The following is a 21,522-nucleotide window of genomic DNA, read 5'->3' as shown; positions in this document are numbered from 1 at the left end:
TTGTTTCAACTTTTTTATTAAAAAATATATTGTACCTAAGTTTTATTGGATATTTAATTATCCTTAGATGCCATGTGCCTCATTAGGTTCCCTATGAATTTCTCCATTTTCTTGAGATCTTGAGCAATTTCAGTTTTGTATTGCAAACACTGAAAAAATCGAAATAATATTTATTAAAATCATCTGCATAGTTTCCTCATTTTTTTTCACTGTATAGGATGGGACAACATGAGCACTGTGACTTTTCAAAATTGAAATTACGAAGGAACATTTTTAGTACAGGTAAAAAAATTAGAAGTGCTCATTAGTCCAGTCTACCCACAGGTGCAATCATTTCTCACGTACCGTTCTATTGTCAGTCAACTTGAGGCTTAAAACTCCCTTGTTGTGACAGTACTTCATGGAGTAACGTGCCTGTAATTCCATAAACCAAACAACGAAACAAATAATCAAATATATCAAGAGCAACTGATCATTTTCAACCGTTCATTAATGAATGTGTAATAATTCAATGCAACGAATAGTAATTACATACCTTCAATGGATCCTGAAGGTATAACCTCTCTGCTCCCTTCTCAAACTCCTCCCAAGAATTCATGTACGTCATTTTCAAAAAAAATAAATCAACTGTTTATGCTATGAAAATCAGTACTTCACTACTTTCTCCTAATAAAAGCCTAAAAAACTATTGAGATTTATTATCAACGATTTTTACTTCATAGGAAATCAAATGACAGATTATTGTTACTGAAACATTTCGCCATTTGTGCTCACGTGGAGGGGTTTCCGACTGGGATACCCTCACAGGGCCGCCAACGACACTAGAATAGCTGGTTTATTGATAAAACAGATGTGACATAATCTACTTTATCACTGCACGCAATCCAACAGACGAAATAAAAATTTAAACATCAATTCACAATCAGCCCATGATTTGCCAAACATGTTTATCATTATTATTGGCTGGAGGTCTCTTAACATCTGAACACAAATTGTAAACCATTGCGGGATTAATTAATTATCATGAAAGTCAGGGATTTGGTGGGAGATTTGTCTCTGATCGGTTTCTGAGTAGTGGCAACATTGTTGGCCATACTTTCAGATTTTTCCATTGGATAATCCGCATTTATCCGCAGTGCTCGGCTGCTCGGCCTATCTGTTTTCTCCCTCGTTAGTCGTAGTGTTGTGACGGCATTGGCGTACGATACCATTGCAGTATCATGACCCAATGAATCAGGATGCATCCTCGCACATTCACAAAAATAACCCAAAAGTTGTGAATAGATTTACCAGACAATTTTTTTATACTTTAATTGGCCATCGATATTACCGGGCGTTATTTGTGGAATAACCTGTATATCGTTATTTTGAATTGTTTTTTTTTCGTGAGTGAAGTGGCTAGATTCATGAAAACAGTGGAAAATCGTGGGGTGTGAGTAGAGATGGCAGATTTCGATGCTATTTATGAGGAGGAAGAGGAGAGTGAACAAAATTCGGAGGATCATTATGTGACTATTGTGCCAGATCCAATAGTAGTTCGTGGGGCTGGTAACATGACAGTGTACGCTTTTTCCTTCAAAATTCCTCCTTTGTTGTTTTCTTTTTGTTCTCATCTCAGTCCTCTCACGCTGCAACTCGCGTATGATTTCAAGGTCTGTGACCCTGCCAATACCCTTAACGTCACAAAGGAGACTGGACAGAAAACAGTGAAACACTGAAATTGTCTGGCTCTCTCGAGGGTTGAGAGAGTTTTTATTCATCGTATGAGATTTTTTTAAATCTTTCATTCATGGGCTCGAGCGCAGCGAGACGTGACTGGGACGATTCAATTCATTTTTACAGCAAGGATGGACAGCAATAGAATTTTTCAATATTAAACGACCTGTGAATTGTCCAGAAACTAATAAATCACAAATGGACTTTCAATTAACCAAATAATTCTGATTTCTGAATAAGGCTGTCCCAATTGTGAAGATATTCCTCCACCATTTTTATTGTTGTCATGAGGTTGAGTTTTTTAATTTGCTCGTAGGTTTGGACTGAGTAACCGATTCGAGGCTGAATTTCCAAACGGTCTGGTTTCAAGAGTTGCACCTGAGGAATTTAAAGCCACGGTCATGCGGGTTAATAGTGTACTGAAGAAAACATTACCTGTTAATGTTAAATGGCTTTTCTGTGGCTGTGTTTGTTGCTGTTGCACGTTGGGATGTTCATTATGGCCAGTCGTTTGTTTGAGTAAAAGAGTAAGTGATGATTATTGCAGGGTTGATAAGTCAATTGGGGGAGTGTTAATGGTGAAGGGAGCAGGATTATCAAACGTCATATCAAATTACAAAACTTGTTTGTCTTTCAGATCACTGAATTGCACAGAAAAAAAATGTCTCTCGAATAAATTGTCTGAACAATGTCAATCCAAAGATAATGACCAGATTATTTAAATAATGTCATTATCATTAATTTCCAGACCCAGCATTCATTGAATAAATTACTTGAGTGGGAGAATAGTCGACTTTACCATAAACTGGGATTACATTGGAGATTGACGAAGCAGAGGTGTGATAGTTCTTCGATGATGGAATACGTAAGTGAAGCCTTTCAATTATATTTCAATGAAACTGGATAAAGAGATAGGAATTGTTCATGCGGGAATTATGGGCGAGTGAATTACACGCTGACCTTTACCGCGATTCGCTCCCTAGTTAATAGAGGAAGAATTCCGGATTTTTATCAATTAGTGACTCTCCTCCCTGCGAATTTAATGGACCAATGTCCTAATATTAAATTACAACTTTCAGGTACTTCTAATCGAGTTTATTCCGAAAATCCCCATATATAGACCTGACTAGACCTCACAACGTCATTTTGCGAACAGATTCAAAGATCAATCGTCGACATTTCACCGGAGCAATGAGCTCAAAATAACAGCAAAGCTGCAATACGATGAGAGAGAATATTTTTGTAAATATAAATAACAAAACTAAACATACCATGGTGCGTTGCAGATACATCGGGTAATGGATTGATATTAACTCACCTGAAACATTGGGGTTGAGGATTTGCCTCTGTGTGGTTTGTGAAAAATAGTGCGTAAATTTTTATACAAATGCGAGATACATTCGAAGTCAACAGTTTATTACACATCACATTCATTATTTTTCGTCGTTAAGAGAAAATGTAGATAGTTATAACTACTGTTATGGCCACTGACGTAATGAAGCGTAGACGTGTTGTGTGTTTATTCACGAAACATCGAATGGGTTTTATAGTATTGATCATTCAAATTCGAAATTATGGATGAAGGGTGGTTTATTTCGACGAATTTCAAATTGTCCGTCAGTTCTATTCAATTTTTACAGAATTGAATGATCAAATATCGTCAAAAAATTACAATGAAACTGTTTATCACATTTTCAATTAGTTTTGATTCCACGAGGTGATAGATAGTGATAGAAAAATGATAAGACACTCATTTGTACCATACGTGCTATTCTTTAAGGTGTGCTTAAGGGCAGATAACTGTGAGTTTTCCAAATCATGAGTCCTTTAAACTGAGGAGTTAATAGTTTATTTATAGATTTAATTTGTGCAGACTGAGCATTATCGATCAGAAATCATCGTTCATTGTTTTTTCGAATTAATTGACATTCGTCGTAGAAAAGATGTTCAAGGCAGTGCAATATTTTCTATATTTTTTTCGTGCTTTTTAAAACAGAATATAATGTGTGTTTTCTTAGTCAATACATACTGTTCAGAGATTTACATCTAAGATCCGTATTTATCATCTGTTAAATGTTATGTCCATTATTTTCGAATGAATCGTCGTTAAAATTCCGTTAAAAAAAATGTGAACTGTGTCGTAAAAGTTATGCGCACTCTACCATTGTCGCAGGTCCTCAATTCAATTATTCATCACGTTAAAAATCTCACAGTTGGCTGGCCTTGATCTTCTGTAATGTTATTTGTGTCATTTATATATTATAAAGCATATTTTCGCCTCATTGAATTCGTTCATCGCACTGAGAACACACGTTGCGCGTAGTCTTTCATCTCAGTTGACATTTTCATGAAATCTTGATAACAGGATAGATCGGCCATGGTTTCAAAAGTAATTTCTGTCCTTAGAGGGCTGTGATGAGAATAAAGACTAGCGTTATGATTTGTTTGGTATCAAAGGCCTTTTTACATATGATACAGGATTTATGTTATCGGTAGCAGCGTTTGGAAATGTAGAGATGAAATTTTGGAAAGTTTTCAACGAACGTTTGCCGTATTGTTTTACATTTGTAGTGTTCGCAGAAGCAATAAATCATCGCAGAATTGATGAATTCATTATAAGAAAGCATCTTAAATTAGCTAAAACTATATTTTTAATTGTACAAATAATATGATAAGTATTACAACGCAGACAGTGGAACACAATCCCCGAGAATTTTTTTCGTTACTCGCAAATTGTTGATGAATTATGGGAAAAACACGTCAGCGAGAACATGAAACATTTGGCGCAAGTGGATGATCACTTAATGCCTGAGTAAAAGATATCATTTGAACGAATAGTAGTCGTTCGTCATCGAGTAAAATCCCTGAAAAAAAAACTGATTAAATTATAAACGTGGTGTCGACGTGTGCCTTTGCTCATGAATCATTTTTTGAGAACGTAATGTATAGTCATCAGTTCCTAAAAAAGGTAATTGTAAATAATTCATTGTATCAGTTGTAATCGAACGCTTACACCGTAGGATTATAGATAATTCGTCATATCAGAAGGGCCAGGGAGCGTAATTGAACATAATTCATCGTTCTGCTTGCTGTTGACAGCATAACAAGAGCAGAGTAACGTGATAATGAGTGAATAAAGTAAAATGAAAATGAAATTGCATTTTTCTTGTCATTAGATATCCCCTCATACCCAAAAAGGAATGATTCTCTGCAGCTCTTGAATGATTTCTTAATAAGAAAAAAAAACAAACAAATGTGAAACCCATTCAAGCAAATCCTCCAGAGGTCCCACCATTATTCTATAATTCGTGCATGAATATTCCAAGTGTACATATGTATTCAAACATCTCAGGCTTGTCACTCATCATCTGCATTATCTGCGAAGAAATTGTATTTACTAAGAAGAATTCTGTGTTATGTTAATGGACCACAGGTGTGTTAAATCAGCATCTTAGCGAGAGAGCCATTCGTTTTTCAGTCATGTAATAGCGGGGACACATCTCGAGTGTTTGTTTCCATCATTTATCGGCATTGTGGAAAGATTCATATCCATTGTATCGTGAATATTCACTTTTGATTTAATTGTCAAGTTTGTAATAATGCGAAGTAAGAAAAGAAAGTTCCACTAAGGTGCCGAGAATTGCTGGATTTTTATCTGCGTGGGATTATATGTGAATAAATTAGGTTTCAATCGTGACGCATGGCAACTAATGTTACTGTGATAAATGACGTCTTACCCAGGTAAGTTTTCATTTTTAGAAGTGAGTGAATGTAAATATGAACAGCAGCAATTACAAATGAGTTATGTAGATAACCGATTGTAGACGATAGATTTGAAATTCCTATTCGGAATTTTTGATTTTCAATTTTCCGGCATTTGGACAGTGACGAGCGACCGATTGAGATCACATTTAACTGATGAGAATTTAAATAGTTAATGAGTCACTAATAATTCTAATGGGACATTCATATCCTATTAGAGAAATAGCACTAATGGGATTCCATTCAATATTTTAAAACCCTATGAATAATCCTCCAGAAATGAAACTACTTGCCCGATACCACTCGAAGTCTTGGATTTCCTCCACGATTTCACCCGCCCCGACCTGGAAGCAATCTGGCCCTGCCCAGTGAGAGTCTACTGGCTGAATCTGCAACCTCTCGTCCAAATTGTTCGTGCGCTGTTGACATATGTAACACCGTTTATAATAGTGCTCGGTGTCACCCTCAATGTTTTATCATTCAGTATGCTCACCACTCTGGTCCTGTGTGACTCTGGGTTATCGCTCTACCTACGTGCACTTGCAATATCAGATAATGGTGCACTGATATTCAATTATGCAGTGGGCATCGCTAGATCCCGGTGGTCAGGGGTCAATGCCCTATTCATGGTAATTAGATCGACCAGATGAAGGAATCAATGAGTGGAATTACCTGGTTACATCATTGTACACGCTTGTTATTCATTTCTAATTGCAGACTAGTAGATTTTTGTGTGGAATGTACTCGGTGACGATGGAGTTCTTTCAGATAACGTCAACATGGCTCGTCGTGTCATTAACTTGGGCCAGAGTTGGTGCAGTTATTTTTCCACTGAGAAGTCGAAATAAACATCACGATAGATCTGTTATCATTACTATTATTAGCGTAATCTGTATCAGCTCCACGGTTTCCCTCACGAAATTGTTTTCTGGAGGTGAGATGAATGTTGTTTTATTAGATGAATACGATAAAAAATTTAATGTGATTTTTATAAACAGGATATGAATCGGATAGCATTTTCGAGTTCATTCCGTGTCAACAAGTGGCAACGCCCTGGGGCAGCTCCATGTACGTGTACATTGCATTTTCCACTTGGTTACCGTCATTGTTTATCTTCCTGGGGAATGTTTTGCTCATTATTCATATGCGGAAGTCTGATTTAATCCGCATTCAGCTAACTAGTAAGTAATTATGAGCCAGGGATGGGTAAAATGAAATAAGTGAAGAACGGTTTAAGGAATCGGTCTATGCTTTCGGATTTTCGAGATTCCTCAAGAAGAACTACTCAAGAAATTCCGAGCTCTAATGAGCATCTAATTTGTATTAAACTCTGATTTTTTTCTCATAAACAGGGACCACTAGAAATTCGGTGAACTTGGTAAGCCGAACCAGCAAAACTTTGTTTGCTGTTTCTATCGTTTATTTGATTCTACTTTTTCCATTTGGATTTGTCGAGACACTGGAACTCTATTGGGATGTTATTCTAATAAAATATCCATCGAAAAATCCTGTACAAAATGAACAATACATCAGCTGGTATGAGTTTAAATTATCGTAATCAATAACGCAGCGAAATAGATATGAAATATTATAGAAACAACTTTTATATTGCCCTGATCTTGACATGTTTCGTATTCGACTTTTTTCAGGCTTCAGGAAAAATTGTTATTAAAATGGTGCCGAGGATTTTTTTTCAACATCTACCACTGGAATTTCGTTATAAATTTCTTCCTATATTATTTAACGGGAAAGAAATTTCGCGACCGTGTTTTAAACGCTTTACGAAAGACTAAGAAGATTATCTATGATAGAAATATAGAACGCTGCAGATCCTGCTGTAAATTCACCCGAAATTTGCTGCCGATGCGGTCAAATATTATAGTGATACAAGTCATTGCCATCACTGAGCCCCGGGTCAGCAATAATGTATCACTGGAAATTCATAATTTGAGCTTCCAGGAGAGAAGCGACACACGTTTCTGAGACTGTTTCTACATAAGAAAATAATCATTGCATTTCTAATATATATCATGGCTCTAGTGTTAAATGAAAGTACAGTTGCACAGTTTATCGATTAATTATTATTGAACAAAATAAAATATCACATTCTACATCAGTATAATATTATAAGATGTAAATTATTATCAATTTTTCACACTTTTTTTTCACTGTTGTGATATAAATATAGACTTGGCGCACAAATATTCCCAAGGGTTTAAAAATTTTATATAATGAAAATAGTAATTTGGTCCCAATAATGATTATGTCTATCCTGATATTTCAAGCAAATAATACTGAAGTCGAACGATAAAAAATTAATAACGTAAATTTTACAAATTCAATTACAAAAGCCTCGTTACATCCAGCAGGCAGAACAATGAAAAATTTCAAGACATTTCCTAGCACCCTTTTTACACCTATTATTCAGGTATGAAATTAATTACGGAGTTATGTACAGGATCAACCTCCACAATGAAAACCTAAATTAGTGACAATTATTATTTTTCTATAAATTAAATTATGCAAATCCACACAGTTGTACACTTGATTATTTTCACCATACTCATTCTGGTCCATGAATTTATGAGATAGAATTTATGAGACTGTTGTTAGTTGTGTATTCGTCTCGTATGATTTTTTTGGGGCATCACTGGCATAAAATTTATGAATATTTCCTCTTAAATTCACTTTGGTTGCCTGACTTTTTCCTGCATTGGAAATCAATTATATTTGTCTAAAAATGATTCGTGAATAGTGTAAAAAATAATTTATTTATTAGAAGGGATACGCCACCGACACTATTCACTGATAAGTACCTCAATCAAGCCAAAGAATATCTTTCCTCATGAATTATTGCACCAGAATATCAGGTCGTAATATTTCCGGTAACTTCTATACAAAAAGCCCGTTCTCATTCGTTCGGATGAATAAACAGGAATTAATATGCTTAACAGAAGTCACACGCTTCACGTGTAGTTACAACACACTCAATTCATCGGAGAGAAAACAATATCGCAAGCGTAATAATAGCAATAAAATATCTCGCTCCAGACTCGAATACTCCGTATGTACAATTGATCCTAATCAACCATTTCTCAAAGAGCCATAAAAAAAGTAGAAGCGCACACCACTCGTTGATTTTTTGCCATTAATTTTTTTTTGCCTCTGAAAAAGGCGCAGGATTGGAACCTAAACTCGGTTACGTCCAATTCACTCTTCACAATAAATATTACCACTTCGAAATTCACAGAGAATATTCTTTGGGCAGTGTTCACTACAATCAATAAGTTCTCGGGGAAGGAGGGCCGGTAATTATATCGAACGCTCAGAGAGTATTTCACGGGAATAAAATTGGTTATCCTAATTTTTACCAAAAATATAAACATCTTATGATTTTCTTAGGCTATTTAATTTTCTTTTCAAGTACTGTCAGTGAGTCACTGCGATGTCTGTGTTGAAGTGGTGAAACATGAGTCGATCTATCACGTCTTGACAGTAATTAAGTTAGTATCTCAGTAATGATTCATCAATTTTTTTGAGTTAGAATAAAGATGTCTTGACGTATTGCTCCACAATCATTAATTATCGATATTATTTCAGCGTTGTCACATTCATTAGGATAAATTCAGCACATTTTATCCCTTCAACGCAGAATAAATGTGTATAGATATTTTTTTTGCCTTCACATTAATTAGAACTGTCTCATGAGCTTGGAGAATACTTGGGTAGATTATGAGGCACTCGATTCACATAATTCGCTGGAAATTGTCCCCTCTTACCTTTGTATTCACCATATAACCAGTCGTCTGATATTCTGGACAAAACATTGATGTTCACTCCTTCCTAAAAATTCATTAAAAAATTCTTTAGAATTTTCGAAATTTCAATTTTTTGGCTAGTTGCCTTATCTATGCCGACTACGTTCATGAGGAGATTATCATCATATACAAGATGTATTTACCTCGAAGGGAAGATCATCCCACGTTTCTCCAGGAAATGCATACAAAGCGGTGACAACATTTGTTGCAGCCCCAGGTAATGGAACAATAATATCAATAAAGTTGGCTGGAAACATTCCAATCCTATTTCCAACTTGACCTTCTAGCCATTCATCATTAATCTGCCTTTTCAAGATAACTATGTCACCCTCCTTTAGTGGTAGGTCATCAGGTTGCGTTACGGGGAAATCATACAACGCCATTCCATGCGGCTGCTTCTTATCCTGAACAATTGATTTAAAAATAGCTTTAAATGCATGGCATACCGCTTACTGTAGATGTTCTAATGCAAATCGTACTAGTGCTTGATTAAGGGAAGTGAAAAGTTTTCAATTTTGGAACTCGAATGGAGTGAGTAATTCATCATTATTATCAAAGCTGGGAAAATTTTCCTTAAAAAAAAATTCCCAACAAGTTCTTCGGAAGTCACGCATCCTCGAGATTGACGCGCAATCATAGAGACTTTCGCTTTTTAAACATAACAATTAAAATAAATCAATGTGTGAGCACGTACCACAGGTTCTCCCACCTCGCTCAGATATTCAGCTGGAGGTGCTGGAGGTGGTATAGATGGCATAGGTGGTGAGGGATTGGTCCTCTCACAAGTCTCCTCAAAGTTGTTCGGCCAAAAAGCCTCTCCGAAGGCGGCTGAGTCCTCACTTTTTCTATTGGCAACGAAATTCGTGACTGTTGGTGCTAAACTAGTAGGTAAAATCTTAGGCGCTGGTGGCTTTGGAGGTCGTGCCCGAATGATGGTGGGCATCGTGGGAGCATGACTCGTGGCAGATAACAATCCCCCTGCAGACGTTTCTCCATTGAAAGCAAAAAAATTAGCATCTCCAACGTGTTTAACTCCATTCGTGACCCCTGAGACTGGCAAAAAAGCGTCGAAACTGGTCGACGTTTTCCAGGGATCGTGTGTCGATGACTTTGGCTTATTTAGACTACCGAAGAAATCAAAGTCATCTTCAAAGGCACTTTCGGTCTGAGAAGTGTTTCCACTACTGGTGAATACGGATGGATTTGAATTTCCATCGCTCCCGAAACTGTCGACACTCACGCCATCGCTACTCGATCGAGTCGTGAATGTGGGTGATCCCGGGGGACTCAGATCAATCAGGGAAACACCTGTCTCTAAAAAATTCTGGTGTGGAATTCCTGTACTCGGTGGTCTACTCTGATTGCCTGCTAATAATGGATTCACTTGCTGTTGTTTCGACGTATTTTTGAGTCCAAATAAATTGCCCAGAAGCTCGGTCGGTCTTGTCTGGTAAAAATAACAAGTATCAAAACAACTGTCATATACTTCCTTGATACGTAACGCAAGCATTTCACTTCGTCAATTGATATTCATCATGCTCATTACATTGTAATGAATAAGAGGAAGAAAAAGTTTTTCTACTCAACTTTCCCGCAAATTAAAAGTCACGTATTGTATTAAAAATATCAAAAACTGGTTTTACTCGAGTCATTAAAAGATATGTCACGTAGCCCACTGGTAAAAAGCAAAGTCAGACAATGAAGAGATATACCCAGAGTTCTAAAAATAAAAGTATAAAGAATACGAGTGGTGTACTCACTGGTTTTCTTGACTTATCAATCGCACCCTGTAAATTATCTTTACGGAAACGAGGAGGCGGAGGCCGTGGTGGTGGTTTTTTTTTCTGGACAGGTTGGGGCATTGTCAGAGGTCCAAACGGATCACTGTAATGGCATTGACGTAGCAAATTAATATTCCTGTTTGAACTGGATAGATTCGGCGCTGATTGGTAGCGGAAGATGAGTAAATTCAACTGAAGACTAATGGGGAAAATTGGACACCTCTGTTCCCCTTAGGCTAATAGAAAAATATAGCTTTGTCGAATATTATCAGTTTAGAATTCCTCCAAGCACATAAAATTTCGTTCACAAGAAGAACATCTCAATAAAATTTTTTTATCAGTGTATGACTCGTTGGAATTGTCATCAATGGAAAAATTGCTGAGTTCATGAAAAAAACATAAAACAATTCTTTTATATTTTAGGAATAGCAAAACCTTTAGAAAAAAATCTTAACGTGAATTGACTTCCCATGTGGCGTGACGCTCGAACAATGGATTGAACAGTACATTAAAAAATACTGAAAGATATAATTAAAAAATATTGAAACAATTACCTGGTGCTCCAGGCCATGCTCCGCTGTCCCAGATGTCCAGGTGGTTTGGGGGCTGCTCTCGTTGGAATAGGCATCTCTGGATAGGAAAAATTCAATTGACAGTTTGTATACTACTGTGACAGGAAATGCAGCATGAATGCAAGTTGCGTTTTAGCATTGACACGAGCGTCAATCGCCTGACACTGAGCAGTACCGAGCGTCACGAACATCACACACGTACAAAAATCACAAATGCCTCGTGAAGAAAGAAAAGAACAACAACCAGTGAGAGGGAAAGAGACGTATTACGTATATATATCAACTTCTAGGCATCCGGTAATTGCGTATCCCAACTGATAAAGCTCTGATTCGAGAGTAATCGAAAAGAGTTGAAAAAAACATTGTATCCGCTAACAGATGTAGTTTTTTAAATTGCCGTTACGCCCATTTTTTTTAAAAGCCAGAAATATGCTCAACTGATTTCTTAATCAATTACAGATAGTAACCGTCACCCAGGGGTGCCGTGTAATAACACCAAGGGATATTGCCATTCTGCACAAAACGATGTACTTGTTTTAACACTTGACATTACCACGTTATTTATAAATGTTTAGTTATTGGCGTAGAGTTCATTGTGAGGTAATTAAACGTACCATTATTTTTCGAACGTATTCCACGTAACATTTTCACTGGAGTTACTGATCAAAGTGAATGCTGTGACCTAGGATTATTCACATGACGCTTTTTTCTCGGGATACACTGTACACTGGATGGATGTTGTAACCGTTTTTTAAATCCACTCACAACCTGCAAGGTGATATCCGAGAAGCCGTGTCCCGTATGTGTGTCGCCATTTTCTTTTGAATTCAGCAGCGGTTTTTCCCGGTCGGTAAAGGAGATTTTTTTTTTTGACGTTAGCATACTTCTGAATATGTAATACAGAGGTCGTCACTTCCATTTTTTTTTTTGATGGCGTTGTGCATCTTGGAAGTGTTTTGTCTTGGGTTGGAGAAACTAGCGCCACGCCGGGCAACACTTTGGAGGATTTGCGAAATAATTCACTGTAGGACTTGGCGCGAGAACGCACGAGAGAACGGTTAGCGAGCTTGAGGAAGAACTTTTAGTGCCAACACGATCATTGTTTAATAAATAGATAGTATATTTTTACATCAACAAGGAATTTTTATCAGCCAAGATGTTTTGGGGTAAGTGGTGTTAATATAACTTAGAAATAAGAGCTCATGAGGGAGAATGAAAACGTGCCGTTACATGTTCAGAATGGCGTCGCCATGTGGTCATAACAAAATTTAGATAATGTTTAACCACGAATTGAGTATTCTTCTCGATTATTTAGTACTGGAAGTAATGGAATTGTTCTTGTTTTGTAGGACTTATCATTGAACCTAACAAGAGGTATACCCAGACTGTTGAGAAGCCATTCCACGTGTCCATGGCGACTCTGGATGCTTCAACTGCCGGTAAGCAAATTTTATTTATTTTTATGATGATTTTAGGCATATTTGGAAATCTGCTTTTGTTGAGTGCTCCATTTTAAAGGAAAATAGAGGAGAGTAGGGCAACAGGGGCTCTCTTGATGTTATGTAAATATTCTTAATTCAGGAACAGATATATCAAATGAGTTCAGTTTGAACCTACCATCAAATGGAAGCATTAATTTTGTTGGAAAAAGAATTCATTTTATATTCGAAACGGAATCATTCGTTGCGATTTCAGAAGGAAACGCAATATTTTATGATTATTCTCCGTTCCCTCCCACATATATTAAACAAATCTTAAATGAACTCAACCGAATGCTATTTACACAATATTGATACTGATCTCTAAATCCTCTTACATGTCAGACGATGATATTGTCCAAGTGATGTTGTGCTACGACAATCGAAACTATCTTCTCTGCAACTTGAAAAAGGGCCACGTATGGCAAGTGCCCCTCGACCTGAATTTCCAGGAAGGGACAAAAATAGCATTCACATCAAACGGACGTGGTCACGTGCACCTGACAGGGTACCTAGTCCCAGACGAGGGCATCGACGATCTGGACGACCTCGACGAGGAGGACGAGGAAGAGGAGGAGGAAGACGAAGACGAAGTTCCCCAATTAGTAGGCAAACGTAAAGCCAAGAATTCTCCAAAGGAAGGAAAATCAACGAAAAGGCTGAAGGGGTCGATAAAGGAAGTTGCCGAGGATGAGGAAGAGGACGACTCATCGGACGATGAAGGTCTTCTGGATGGTTTAATGGCTGATGATGACTCTGAGGACGATGAGTGCTCTGAGGACGAGGATGAGGCCGAGGCTAAGCATGAGGAAGACGACGACGATGAGGAAAGCGAGGAAGAAGAGGAGGAAGAGGTGGAAGAGGTGAAGCCACAGAAAAAAGGAAAGCAAAACCAATCTCAGCAGCAAGAGCAGTCCCTGAAGCAGCAAAAAAAGAAGAAGAAGGAGAAGGCACAGCAGGAGCAGAAGCAAGCTGGAGCACTCGTCAATGGAAATGATAAGAAGGCTGAGAAGAAGGGGAAGGAGGTGCACAATGACTCATCGGTGCCGAAGAAGAAGACCGTAAGCGGTGGAGTGCAGATTGAGGAGTTAAAGTTGGGCGAGGGGGCTCCTGCCAAACCTGGAAGGTTCGTGTCAGTCTATTACATTGGAAGACTTTCCAATGGTAAGAAATTCGATGCAACAATGCAAGGAGAGGGCTTCAAATTCAGACTGGGAAAGGGCGAGGTTATCAGGGGATGGGATGTGGGACTTCAGGGAATGAAGGCTGGAGGTAAACGACGACTCACGATACCCCCTCACATGGCCTATGGAGTTAAAGGATGCCCCCCAAGCATCCCTGGTAATAGCGAGCTTGTCTTTGACGTTGAGTTGAAGAAGGTTCACTAGAGGATTTTAGTGTACGATCATTTTTTGAGTTGAAACAATATCTACATTCCTCATTGTCTGTTTCGTGCCATGGGTCAATCATCTAGAAATAGTTCCTTCGGCTTTTTTTATACTACGGATGTGCTCGTTGATTACTCAACAGTTAGGACCCGTCCTTCACGTGTATTATTATTTTTATTTGCTTTGGATTCTACGTTGAAAATTTGTCATGAAGTACTTTAGATGCTGAGTCTAGGGTTGTTCAAGTGCATGGTATTCTTTTGATATGATAAGTGGAGGTACGAAATGATCGAGAATCTTGAACAAGTTTGGGGGATAACGTTGACTATAATGTAAAGTTTTCATTACTTCAGTAAATAAATTTGATCTATACATCTGGGACTTATTATTTTTGCATGAAATAACTGTCTGAAACGACTGAAATTCAGATTTCCGTTGTTTTCCTTTCTGATATTATAACTCAAAAAAAATTATTACTTCAATAAATAAATGTAATCTACTTTCCACCTGTTTTAATTCTTCCTGGATAAATATAGAACAAACTGGATGAAACTATTCCCATGATTTGCCCGAATCATCAAGTGAGGAGATGAATTTCTGAATGATTTCAACGTCCCTTAGGTAATGTGGGAATAATAAAATATTGATTGTGCTAATTATTGCCCCTTTTAATAAAACCACTGGTTGTAGAAAATTCGTTCTTTCAATGAATAAAATTTATTTATATTTTTGGAATTTCAATGAATTATTTCTGGAATAATTTAAAATTAATATCATGCATAATTTGGTTGGAAAAATTTATGACTTCTCATTAATCGAGTTTTTCTGGTTTTGATGGCTGGTTTTCTGTCGGTTTTTTCGTCCATGACAACGTACACACTCCGTTTTCACATTTTTTAACTGGCTGTGGTAGTTCCTCTTGCTCACTCTCCTGGCCTTTGTGTTTGAACCAGAATTTCATCAAGACAGGCTGGATGAGAAGCCGCCAGATTATGAGGAAAATTGGGATGAAAATGCAGGGTACACACACCATGATTGATGGTTAAATTTTCTAGATAATAAAAAACATTGTTTAATATTTTTTCTTTGGGTTTCTGTGCGAAAGAATAAAAATATTGTGATATTTAAAGGTTATACCAGGTTATACTGCACCTCCCTTATCAGCTGCTCCGGAGTAAATCTATTCGCTGACGTATGGGCCAACCGAAAGGGCGGGAGAATGGAGGGGAGTTTAAACGTGTGGGAAGAACCTGCTCTTTTGCTCTGCCATTGGAAAATAATGTTCATGAAAATATTGACATAAGAGTGAATAATCCAATTGAGTGGTTTAATAAGTTTCGATATTGAGTTACAATACAATATTACTGAAGATGCAAACGCCGTGGTCACAGCCATTATATTGCTTTGCGCGAGTCTGCGAAGACCCCCGCACGTGTCTTACCCTAGAATGATTCTTCTACAATTATCATAAACTTCACAAGGTACTGAGAAATACATATGGCTGAAGTATCAGTCACAACAACTGACTTCTGCGTAATAAGCAAAAAAGAAACGTAATCAATCAGAAAACCCGTACTAGGGATGTCGCACTAACGACATTATGTTTCGCGGAGAGAAATTATTTAGAAAATGTTTTAAGGCTAGAAAAAGTCCAGTGCTGATACGGGAAATTAAATTGAGTACAATTGAACCTTTTTCTCCCACTACAATGTAATTACCAGAGGCATATAAAGAAATTTGAACCGAAATCTCGATAAACTTCCCACAGCCCTGGAATTTTTCATCGTCTGTACATAGATTACGACTCTGTCGTTATTGAAAAGAGAACTTTTCTAAAAAAATTATCTCCGCGTTGATTAGAAAATACATTAATCCATATTATCGCTACGCGTCACATGCTTCCGAATATTTTTCGCCCTTTGGTGACGGACATTGAGACGACGATGACACTCAGTATGAAGAAGACTAGCCCGAAGAGAGTGGTGAGGGCACGGCACCACTGTCTGCGACGTTTTGCTCGTGCTATGGTACGACCCAATCTCTCAGCACGTGCACCATCGAGAGTGAAGTCAAGACTCTTATTGAATACAGTGATACCTTCGTTCCAGGTGGTTTTTTTGGGGGGCTCACCTAATGCACCGTAGGATGATGATTCATCGCTTGGGTCGAGCTGAAATGAGTTGAAATTATTCAATTCAGGGGGAACACAAGTAAGATTCTTCATTCAGGGTATCAAAATATGTTGTGCAGTTTGGCTCAGAGAACTGCAGATACATCGCAAAAGACGATGATCGCAAAAACATGACGAAAAGGAGGAAAACAAATGATTGCGTGAGTGTCTGAAGACACCTTTTCTGAAAGAGAAAAGTTTTTCTCCGCTCTGATGAGGAAATCGTGTATTATATCATCAGGCGATAAAAGTATTCCTTGCCTCCGGCTCGGTTCATAAAGCCGCATTCGTCCAATAACATTTTTATCATCGTATGACATACAATACTCCATGTTATTGGATCGAAAAGCCACCATCTAACCGAGCAAAGCGGGGTAAAAATCCATTTTTCCCTCCAAGCGTAATACGACCGATTTTTTGTGATACCTGGCAAGTTCACTGCTTAGAACGCTGGGGGAGGTAAGCCACCACTTTACGCACACTCCAGCATTTCGAACAGTGCCAATTTTAGGCAGCTACGTCAGAAATGTCATTATTTAGCCTAAGTATAATGAAGAAAAAATACTAACCGTGGAATAAACAGGTTCATTAGATGGATAACACCCTTTAACAGTATTCCCCTCGAGTCTCGAAACTCCCCTCTTCCTCTTGCTCTCCTCCTTCCCCCGGGACGGCCCATTCACCCCTTTAACACTTTTTCCCGAACACCCAACAACTCCTCGCGAACAAATCGCATGACACCGTGGCACAAGAAACACAGCAGGACAAGTCTTACTGTCATAATAAAACTGAGAAGACTTCGGTGATGTGGGATTAGCCCATCCAGACTTACCATACAATCTCAAATTCACCGGATTAACCGACTCCTTTGCCACCCCACTGGAGAGTGTCGATGGATATCTGTATACATGATCATCAGTCACATTAGCTTGAATTCCATTTGCAACCGTCTTGGATATGTCCCTGAGGACTTCTTCAGCTGTCATAGTATTCGCACCATCAATAACCGAATTCAATGTTCTCGATAACTCCAGTAGCACATCCTTAGCTGATGCTTTTGACGCAGCACAATGACGGCAGGAAGTTCTATATTTAGCAGGATAAGAGTAAATTCTAGCGTAGCCGCAGTATTTACACAAACTCTCCTCGTGTCCGTCAAAATTACAATCACGATTGCCACCGTTACAGGGCCAGATCGGCCTAGGTATCTCTGCCTCGTGTATCACAGCGAGACCAACGTCTGCTATGGTACCCGTTCCTGAACTTCGAAGCACTGACGCACAACACGTTGAGTAGGAGCCCGCTGACAGTGGGGGTGAATGGGACGAGTAACCGGAACTCGTTGAGCTTCTCCATCTTCGCGGATTCTTACCGGAAATTGCACCGTTCACAAGTCTCGATACTTCCGCATCAATTATATCCGGCTCTGGCCTGCAATCATGTGAAAATTATCACTTCGTTATGAGTTATTAGAGAGTTGAATGACACGATAGACATGCCCAAGTTCCTCATGGGTGGGAAACAGGGCGATGACGGTTTCGTGGTATTTCAAATATCGCGTTCATTCGAGTTCTTTTTAATTGCGTCATAATTTATTCTTCAATTTCTTGTTTCTATTGGGCGATACTATCACCAGAGCGCACTTGCGGTATCACTTTCATCTTGTTTCATTACTCAACGTCTGTTACCATTTATATTAATCCTGCTAACATCATGCTGTTAGATAATAAAATGTTTTTTGGATTCTCAGACGGATTTTTCTTTGTATTTCTTCATTTCATCATTGTCTTTTCATTTTTAGTGGCGACCAGAGAACACCTAGGCTAGCAGATGGGGAAGGGGAATAGAACGTAACTAATGGTTACCTACAAAGCTAAGAGCCCACTTACAGTGTTAAATTTTTTTTCAATATTAATTGACGGTTACACAGCAATTTTCAACATTGTAATTTTTAATGGGATCTTAAATGAAATTGGTCTTTAAACTTCTCAGTGATACTGACATTTTATCTGTCTCATAGGGTGAATGTCTTGACAGTTGAACGGATCTAGGGATCATAAATAAAATTTTATGGATAGGAAATGCTTTGAACGCCTGAATTTATCCCTCTAAATGGACTGCCAAAAATTGGTGGCAAATAGTCATTTTATTCAGTCAGGAAATTGATCATCCCGCTTTATTAAGCTATTATCTGAATACCTTGAAAGATGAATATGAAATTATTATGATTTGTCACAAGATCTCAGTGCCATACTGAAGGATGATTTTTACTTTTATTAATTTATTCAGAAAAACTGACCTTTTGGTAACAAAATTAACTAATGATGAGTGTTAGTTAACTGTTCTCAAATGTTTCATGAGGTTCTACAAGAACATTTTCGATCAGTATATTAATCTTCATGCATAATGACCAAATTATTTGATTTTGTAACTGTTATGAAAAAATTGAAATAGGTAATAACGTGGAGGGAACTCCCAATGATGAAAAGAGAAATGAAATTAATCAACCAGTCATCCAGAGAAGTGGGACTTCAGCGATCAATCTTGTTACATAATTATTTTTTATAAATATCAAATGACAATTATGATCATGAGAAATCATTATCAAATACTTTCAATTTGACATCATGAGTTCATCATTCATCATGATATTATTGATTTATTTTTCTCAAGCAAGGAGCGTTATAAATCCACTGAATTTGAAGGTTGACTCATCTGGAATATTTATGAAAAAGACAAGCCCACACGGTTAGAAAAAAAATTGAAATATCAGGGACAATGTGGTAGTCATTTCCATAAGAGTCACACGGAATTCGATTTCAGGGAACAACTGATTATATAAACGTTCACGAGTCGAGTAGAATTCAAGGGAATTCATCAGTCTTCAATAGAGATAAAGGAGACATTTAAAAATGTATTCAATTTTTTGCTGAATTTTTACCGAAGGGAAAACACATTTGAGCCTCTAGCAACGCGCCCTTTTGAGAGGGACTTCGGTGTAAGGAGCTGAATATCGTTAATGACCTGACAGTTATCTAATTAAATTTATTCTATGAGAACAGAGGCGCGCATGAAACCGGAAGACGGATCCTCTCGCTCTCAAACAATAATAGAAATTTTTGGAACTCCCTTTTTCATAACTCTAAGAGAATTTATGATGTTCTCACGGTTCCCCTGAAGCACACTCTTCCCTATCCCCCACCACAATTCCTTTGCCACGTTCTGGTATGCCGAGAGAAATCCGTACCATGTATCAACGACGAGTACGACTTTGAAAAAATTTGGAAAGTAATTGATGCTCATATTCCTTGAAAATATTAAAGTCATGGCTCTTGCTCCATGACTGTTTTTCATTAGAATTTTTTTTCCTAGGAATAGGAATTTAAACATTAATTACTCGCTGGAGTTCTGCTCGACTTTGATGTACGATACAAATTTCTCTCAGCGTGTGTTAAGCTAGGAGGAGGGTTAAAAAAAATTTTTATTCTCGAATCTAGAGCTTTAAGGTTCTTAAATTGACGCTCTCGGCTGTTCTCAAATTATCTCCGATAATGATGGTATGCGCTCGTCACTTAGGGAACCCCCGTCGCCGTAGGTCCAACGGTGGAAAATGAGGGAACTCCCTTACCACTCCTACCTACATGATGTAACATTAGAATGACATTTGAATTTTTTAGTTTGTTATTACCGTGTGAAAGTTCTTAATAGTTTTGAATTTGAAAATTCAATAGTTCTGGTGCTGAGATTTTTTTCTGAATGGAAATCAGTAAATTCTCGGAATTTATTTTCAGTATTTCTCAATTGAAACTGAGGAATTAGGTATTTGTTGTCAGTACTTGACTTTGAAACTTGGAAACAGTTTATTCTCTGCGCAGGATGATTTGCTTAAAGTTACGGTTTTTTATTTTTAATCGAGGGATTGTTAATAAAAATGACGCATCTTTTCCGTCATTCAGGTATGAAATGTGGGTGTGGAAAATATTCTCGACATCAGGATAAAACATATATTGTGAATTAAAATTCAATAATCAGCATTATTCTTCAAAAATCTATCAAATTATAGAGTCTTTCGAAATTTTCTCTTCACATCGATAAACATGTCGGAATTAAATCTCCATGGAGATTTCAATTTCCAGAACGTCAAGGTTTGTTCTAGGGAAAAAAAATCGAGTAATCGAAGGTTTTCGTCTTCAATCGTATGCGTGAAGGGCCGGGTCGATGTATTAAAATGACCTTCACATAATTAACGGTGTTTGCCTTGATTTTAGAGTATTTCTATGAAAATAGGGATGGGTAGAATTTATAATTTCAATAATTAGTCACACGAATAAACAAACATAGTTGGAAATACAGTATAATTGGTTGAGCATTTGACATCATGAATCGGGAGGTCCAAAACAATAAGCGGAGCTGATTAAATTTTGTTCTACCAGTTTTATTTCAAATAAACATCCGATTGGATCCATATCAAGTCCATTGGAAAGTAAATAAGTGGCTAATTTTGAGGAATGTCTTATTCCTCCCCCGTGTGAGAAATAAGCCATTCATTTAATTATTTAATAGTCTTGCCCTCCGCAAGGAAAGTCATGGGATTTATCTTACGAAGCGCTCTACTCATACGAATCTCAAGTGAAAGAACTGCGATCTCAGTTTCCGCGATTGATTTTTTCAATGCGATGAAAACGGTGGTCACGAAAGCGATTCAATTATAACTATACGAATGGGTAAACATATTTTCAACAGTGTTTACCGTTTCGCTACTGAATACAATAAGCCGTGACGAAACTTTCCCACATCCGATCGATCGAGTCATCGAAATTTCATCGGTTTGTTCGCT

At 37.7% G+C, this 21,522-nt stretch overlaps 6 protein-coding genes across 10 annotated transcripts in view; 3 read left to right on the top strand and 3 right to left on the bottom strand.

Moving 5' to 3' along the window:
• Positions 1-798, bottom strand: LOC135164713 (signal recognition particle 9 kDa protein). The gene is made up of 3 exons (XM_064125330.1): positions 536-798; positions 346-414; positions 1-149 (listed from the first exon to the last, which is right to left on the bottom strand). Exons 1-3 carry the CDS (start codon positions 605-607, stop codon positions 54-56), a joined length of 237 nt encoding a protein of 78 aa, XP_063981400.1. The 5' UTR covers positions 608-798; the 3' UTR covers positions 1-53.
• Positions 799-1,028: 230 nt separating this feature from the next.
• Positions 1,029-4,871, top strand: LOC135164712 (cysteine-rich hydrophobic domain-containing protein 2). Its single transcript, XM_064125329.1, has 4 exons — positions 1,029-1,561; positions 2,033-2,243; positions 2,465-2,581; positions 2,796-4,871. Exons 1-4 carry the CDS (start codon positions 1,443-1,445, stop codon positions 2,844-2,846), a joined length of 498 nt encoding a protein of 165 aa, XP_063981399.1. The 5' UTR covers positions 1,029-1,442; the 3' UTR covers positions 2,847-4,871.
• Positions 4,872-4,999: 128 nt separating this feature from the next.
• On the top strand, positions 5,000-8,143 carry LOC135164709 (uncharacterized). Its single transcript, XM_064125321.1, has 6 exons — positions 5,000-5,457; positions 5,756-6,107; positions 6,196-6,412; positions 6,477-6,659; positions 6,831-7,014; positions 7,128-8,143. The coding sequence occupies exons 1-6, from the start codon at positions 5,417-5,419 to the stop codon at positions 7,459-7,461; spliced, it is 1,311 nt and encodes a 436-aa protein (XP_063981391.1). The 5' UTR covers positions 5,000-5,416; the 3' UTR covers positions 7,462-8,143.
• LOC135164707 (SH3 domain-containing protein 19) lies at positions 7,537-12,478 on the bottom strand. The gene is made up of 6 exons (XM_064125320.1): positions 12,264-12,478; positions 11,632-11,707; positions 11,057-11,180; positions 9,991-10,743; positions 9,440-9,700; positions 7,537-9,321 (listed from the first exon to the last, which is right to left on the bottom strand). The coding sequence occupies exons 1-6, from the start codon at positions 12,292-12,294 to the stop codon at positions 9,181-9,183; spliced, it is 1,386 nt and encodes a 461-aa protein (XP_063981390.1). The 5' UTR covers positions 12,295-12,478; the 3' UTR covers positions 7,537-9,180.
• A 142-nt stretch (positions 12,479-12,620) lies between these two features.
• On the top strand, positions 12,621-14,889 carry LOC135164711 (46 kDa FK506-binding nuclear protein-like). The gene is made up of 3 exons (XM_064125328.1): positions 12,621-12,815; positions 12,999-13,088; positions 13,473-14,889. The coding sequence occupies exons 1-3, from the start codon at positions 12,806-12,808 to the stop codon at positions 14,513-14,515; spliced, it is 1,143 nt and encodes a 380-aa protein (XP_063981398.1). The 5' UTR covers positions 12,621-12,805; the 3' UTR covers positions 14,516-14,889.
• Positions 14,890-15,815: 926 nt separating this feature from the next.
• LOC135164710 (uncharacterized) overlaps positions 15,816-21,522 on the bottom strand; it is a 108,800-nt gene continuing 103,093 nt past the window's right edge. For all 5 annotated transcript variants that reach the window (XM_064125325.1, XM_064125323.1, XM_064125322.1 and 2 more), the window contains 2 exons: positions 17,255-18,116; positions 15,816-16,685 (listed from right to left, as the gene is read on the bottom strand). In XM_064125325.1, coding sequence (XP_063981395.1) covers positions 16,407-16,685; positions 17,255-18,116 — 1,141 coding nt within the window. In that variant the 3' untranslated portion in view covers positions 15,816-16,406. The remainder of the gene's footprint in view (positions 16,686-17,254; positions 18,117-21,522) is intronic.

This window comes from Diachasmimorpha longicaudata, chromosome 7 (genome assembly GCF_034640455.1).
Source record: "Diachasmimorpha longicaudata isolate KC_UGA_2023 chromosome 7, iyDiaLong2, whole genome shotgun sequence".
Lineage (NCBI taxonomy): Eukaryota > Metazoa > Arthropoda > Insecta > Hymenoptera > Braconidae > Diachasmimorpha > Diachasmimorpha longicaudata.
Note: the sequence above shows the minus strand (reverse complement) of the source record. Positions and strands in the feature narration are given on the sequence as shown.